The 6,000-nt window shown below is 39.3% G+C and overlaps 1 protein-coding gene across 5 annotated transcripts in view; it reads left to right on the top strand.

Moving 5' to 3' along the window:
* IARS (isoleucyl-tRNA synthetase) overlaps positions 1–5,747 on the top strand; it is a 90,896-nt gene extending 85,149 nt beyond the window's left edge. For all 5 annotated transcript variants that reach the window (XM_040646613.2, XM_046900091.1, XM_046900090.1 and 2 more), the window contains 2 exons: positions 354–506; positions 5,138–5,747. In XM_040646613.2, coding sequence (XP_040502547.1) covers positions 354–506; positions 5,138–5,220 — 236 coding nt within the window. In that variant the 3' untranslated portion in view covers positions 5,221–5,747. The remainder of the gene's footprint in view (positions 1–353; positions 507–5,137) is intronic.
* Positions 5,748–6,000: the final 253 nt, after the last annotated feature.

Raw genomic sequence — 6,000 nt, forward strand, 5'->3', positions numbered from 1 at the left:
TCGGACAAAATGCGTTTAACTGAAGTTTTGGTCATCAGAATGTGCTTTCTGAGTTTTTGTAATTGTTAGTGGTCTGTGTGCCTTGTTTGAAATACTTCTTGTTATCCAGTTGACTGTGGTAGGGAATTTTGTAAGGTTTTCTTTTGTTTATGAAACTGACAGTAATATTTACACTTCTGGTTCTGTAATTGCAGAAGTTACTTAGTGAATATCTGTAGGTAGGCTTATATGGTTAATTACACAGGAATGCGAAGAGTAGAAATGTAAGAATGAGTTCTGAATTTCAGTTTACCAAGATAAAGGAAGTAATATCATTCCCCATCAGTAATTATTGAACTTCTTACCTTGTTTAGAGTGTCAGAAAGGAACAGTGGGAACTCTTCTAATGGAAAACCCCGTTGGTCAGAATGGATTAACATACCACGGTCTTCTACATGAAACAGCAAAAGTTTTTGGGCTCAGAAGCAGGAGGCTAAAATTGTTCCTGGATGAAGCAGAGACTCAGGGTAAGCACAAACTTTTCCCTTGCTTGCGCAAAGGGTACTTGGAAATTTTTGCTGAGAAGCAACCAGTGTCTAATTTAATCACTAAATGCCTACCGTTTGTACATTAGTTTTTGATTTAGCCAAGTAATGCCCTCATCTATTTAATAAAATCCTCCAAGCACACATATGTTTACTTGTTTAGAGTTCTAATGTATTCCCCCTCCAAAATGGCCAAGAGCTGGCTGCAGGGAGTGTCTTACTTTTGAAAGAGAAAGGTCAGTCAGCAACGGAAATGGTAGTTACGTGCTGCTGTGACTCAGTGAATCTTATTCTACAATTGAACAAGTCTAAAGAGTATTTTAAGAACCTTCTCAAATTTGTTCTGTAACACTCATGTTACTATAGATGCATGGTTTTTTTTAAATTTCCTTTTGGAAAAAGGGGATTTTGGGAGGGAAGAATATCTCAGAATTGGTTCTATTTCAGAGTAGTTCACATAGGTCAGACTACATTGGGCATGGCAGCTGAATTTTAGTCAGAACTCCTGGGAAATAGAAAGTTTTAATCACAGTTACATACCTGAAATACTAAAGAATCTTCCAGAAGCACGGTCAGGCGATGAGGCTTAAGAATTTCTGACTTGTGAAAAAGTCAAGGCTCTTCACTTGACAGGGAGAATGGGTTGGAAACTACGTGGTAATGCAAATAAACAAAGCCAGGTATTTCTGCAGATTTGGAAAAATGCAGTTTAGTATGTGATCAGGTAAAGGATTCTGTCCCCATTTGATCATGGTGACAGGATGTACAGGGGGCTTGGGAGGGCTATGTAGCACTTAAGGTTAACTTGCCATGTCAGGTTACCTTCCAAGAAGTTAAACATCTTATTTAAAATAGTTTTTAAATCCTAGGAGATACTTGTCAGGTGATGGGGTGGGGGGGGGGGTAACTGCTAAAACTGGGGTCACTCTTCAAATGACTTGATGGGACTTGAGATTATACTCAGTTCAAGTGAAGTGTGTTTTGTTGTTGGTTTTTGTTGTTTTATTAGTAGCAGTATCTCATGTGGCCTGTAATCCGTTTATTCAAGAACCATTTTTAGAAGTGGATCTCAATCAAAGCTTGATAAAACTTTCTGGCGATAGTTTGAGCTCATGCAAAGTAAAATGTGCTGAATGAGGTAACAAACGTGAAGAGTGTAGCGCTTAGGAACAGCACAAGGTGTAAGAACTAGAGTGTGTAAATGACACTTCAGTTGCATGAACAAAAAATGTGTTTATTTGCCCAACCTGGCAGAGTAGGAATGTAGCTGGTCAGGAGTTACTGATGTTGCATTTAATTCTTGATTTTCTTTTTCTATCGTTGTTAGAGGGCAGATGAGTTCACGGCAGCATTTGATTTAGTTAAGATGTTAAAATAACCATTGTATAAAAGTTTATAGCTTTTAAAGAGTGAAGTAACTGACAAAACAGGAAAATAAATAGCCAGTAAGTATCAGTTTAAGTAAGGATTTTTAAAATACCTTTGCCAAAAAGGGAAATCAGTGGAGTCGCTGTCACAATTTGTAGTCTCAATTCTGCAGAACTATTTAAGCTTCAAATATTGTGTAAACTGATAATTCATGCTGATTTGAAAGAAGGCTGTAATAACTCATCTGATCATTTGAAGCTCAGTAGATAGAGAACTTGGTCCTGGAGGCTTATTGTTGTAGCTAATGCATGCTTGTGCAATACAGTTATGCTTCTGTTACCTTAGATGTAACTTTCATAGTTCAACTTTTTTTGTAACATTTTTATGATACAAGTACTGAAATGGTCGTAGTTTATCTTGAGGGCCATGATGATCCAAGAGCTGGAGCACCTCTTCTGTGAAGAAAGGCTGAGGGAGATTGGGGGTGTGCAGCATGAAGAGAAGGCTCCAGGGAGACCTCACTGCAGCCTTCCAGTGTTTGCACGGATCTTACATACAGGAGGGAGAGTGACTTCTTACACAGTCTTATAGTGATAGGACAAAGGAGGTATGGTTTTAAACTAAAAGAGGTGAGATGTTAGGGGGAAATTCTTCACCCAGAGGGCGGTGAGGCGCTGGCAGTGCTGCCCAGAGCTGTGGGTGCCATCCCTGGAGGTGCCCCAGGCCATGGAGGGGCCCTGGGCAGCCTGAGCTGGGGGGCAGCCCCAGCTAATATAATCATTAGTTAATGGTTATATGTATAGTTGTTATTTTGTAATCCCTTATTTATCTTTTTATCAATATATCCCAATGTTTTAGCTCTGAAAACAGAAAAAAACCTGAAGTCTTGCTAGTTGGGAAAAAGGTGATAATAAAAATAAGTTTGCTGTTAGCTGCTTGAATCACTCAAGAAAAATGAGCTATAAATAGAAAACCTGATTTTTAGAAGCCTTCTCAAAAAGAGAAAAAAAATCACTTAGAGGAAAATGAGTTAATCAGTTTTGAAGACGCTGCCTTTATAAGCATTGTCAGGTACATGAAGTTGGGCATCTGCTCCTTATTGCACAAAAGCTTGCCAGCTTTTCAGAAATAAATCTGTTCTACTCTCCAGTTCTGGAATACTGGAAAAGACAATGTTTAAATTAGAAATTTGAATAGATAAGTTGGAAGGGATCTACAGAGATGATCAGCTCCAACCAAATGTCCAAGTGGTGAGCGTTGCTTATTCATAAGATTGAAGCAGTAAAGTTACAGGTAGCTCTTAAGGTAAGCAATGTAGGGCAGTACTTTCTAGTGTGCTAACTGCAGAGCCTTCCTTTAGAGAGATTAGCACAGACAATAAGATGCCATTACAGCATCCTGATGAATCAAGTTAGCAGTTTCTAACAGTAATTATTGTCTTAATGTTGAACGTAGGAGCTTCATGTAATATCTCACTTCTCAGGATCTGTGGATTTTGGTTTGTTTTTCACCTCTACCATGCAAGTTGGCAATTGTGCTCTGGTTTAAACAACAAAATAAAACAACATTGAGACCAAGTTCATAGGTTGCTTCTTCAGACCAAAGTAACATTTTCTACGTACTGCTGTAAAAGTTTGATGAGGAGAGGAATGTCAGTGAGGGGATAAAGCCCTAATGTATGGATTGGATTTTACCTCTCATCTCTGTAGACATGCATTGGGCTGCTCGAAGCAAAGCACTGCACTCAAAGAGAGCTTAAAATGGTACCATCAGGATCCATATGGACTTCTCAATTATTTAATTGATAGCATTTGAAGTTTGTTGCTGGCTGTATCTGCTCAGTCTATGATAAGCTTTTGAAGAAAAGATGGGGACCTTAATGTTGGAAGAAACGTTCATACTGTTAGATGGAAACAGAACTTTGAGAAGCAGTTTCCAGCTGGACGCTGTGTTACTGAAAATCGAACTGCTTTTGCATTATCTCCATAGATGCACTTCATAGATTTGCCTCCCCCCACCACGCACACTGCCTTGGTCTTTGTCAGCTGGAGGTGAGCCCAAGCTAGAGCAGGATGAACATCAGACATCGGTGCTGTGACACAGTGCAGTACACTGCAAAATTGTTTCCACTGAAAACACCCAAATATTCTGTATGTTATTAATCTGTCACTTGTGCTAGCACCAGTGCCAAAGTACAAAATTATCTTTTATTTGCTTATGTTGTCTGTAGTGATTCTAATGTGCAGGGCTGCCCAGTAACCCCCTGAATTTCTTTTGCTTTGGTTCCAGTATTTGTGGTTACCACTTTGAAGTTTCTTAGTAAAGAGATCTCTGGTATATTTGTTACTCAGATTGTTTTGAATACTGGGAGGTACAGCTTTGGAACAAAAGCAAGCTGCTCTGTTATTGGTGTAGTTTGCTGCAGCTGGTGGGTGTTGGGGAATATGGAGCTAGCAAGCATCTCACTTCTTGGAAAAAATGCTCTCTGCATGGTGACAATTTCCAGTTCTCACCAGCTTTTTAGTTGTAAGGCATCATTTCTTTAGCTGCACAACAGTGTTCCAGTTTGTTTCCTAAATGATCACAATAGAAATACACTACATCTGTAATGGTTGAGTCCTAATCCTATTATTATTCTAAAGTATATGAAATGACTTAAATTGACCTGGTATGATATAAAACACTTCAGGCATATTTGACAGGATAGCAACATGAGTTTATTGCAGTCCTCACTTTACATTAGAAGTCAAGTTAATGTATGCATCTCCTTGTACTCCTTCATAAACATGTTGCAGTGGATTGCTAGAGGAGATGGATCTCTGATCTGTCCTATACTGGCCATTACATAATGTTTGTAAGGGACTGTGGTTTCCAGTGCCTTCTGCTGTGCTGTTGACTTTTTATTATTGTGTTATAAAACAGCTTTCTGGATTGGTGCTGTTCTGTGTGAGATTGAAGCTGGGAGCTGTGGGCTGATGTGCTTTCAGAAACAATTCTTTGTAGCCTGGAACAGCACCTTGAGCTCCTACAGTAGTCTGACATGCAGCACCTCCTCCTTTTAATGTAGTGTTACAACAGGAGGGAATTGGAGCTGAGCAGTTTCTCTCCATGTCCCGTTTTGACTGAACCAATAGGACTGCGAGTAAAGAGAAAATGCACCGATGGTTTAACCTGTAAGAAAGTTAACCTGTAAGAAAGAGCACTAACTGCCTTCTGTATCTCTTCTTTTCTTCTCTTTGGTTCAGAGATCACAAAGGACATCTCCATGAAGAACCTGAACATGAAGACCGTATATGTCAGTGTTATACCCACCACAGCTGAATGTTGAGAATTCCATTTTTATGAATAAGACGGTGTGGACTTTTTTCCAAAAAAGTGAAATCAAATTAAATTAGTATGCTTTTAGGTTAACATCCAAGTTGCCTGTGGTACTTCTAGCATCTCAGATCGCACACAGGATGTTTCTACCAGTGCATGTCCAATATGCTGCTCCTTGGTTTCAAATACAATGTATTTTCATTGTTATCTTACAATATTGTAAAAGCTGTTTGGAAACATGTCCAACTCCTTAACCCTAGATATCTATGCAGTAATTTGCCTGAAGGAAATGGGACTAGTACCTCAGAGATGCTGTTCTCTGCCTGCCCTTCTGTAGAGGGCATCTTTGGTTTTCTAAACCATGGGTTACCTACAAGGCTCTGTGATGCGTATACCCTGTGACAGCAGCTTTGAACTTAAAGGGTTACCTGGATTTGTTCCTTCATACTAGCTGGATTTTCATGAAGTGTGTGGTTGTTGATTTAAAATACTCCCTGAACTCAACAGTTCCAACAATAAATTCGCTTTACCTGCAAACTTGTTTCCCTACGTTCGGAGTACTTTACTGTCCTACGTGTTCTACAGGAGATGTTGTGTAGCACTCCCTATGGATCAGGTAAAACCCAATAACCTGAAATGAAAGTGTCCGTACTGAGTGCTAGTGACTGGGCTGTGGTATTATCAGGTTATGGAGAGTTTAGTTGGTTATTTTTTGGCTGTTGTTTGCTTCGGTTCCAGATTTAAAGCAGGTTTTACTTAACATTTTTGTTGGGTTTTTGATTATTTTTAA

Source organism: Gallus gallus, chromosome 12 (assembly GCF_016699485.2).
Source record: "Gallus gallus isolate bGalGal1 chromosome 12, bGalGal1.mat.broiler.GRCg7b, whole genome shotgun sequence".
Lineage (NCBI taxonomy): Eukaryota > Metazoa > Chordata > Aves > Galliformes > Phasianidae > Gallus > Gallus gallus.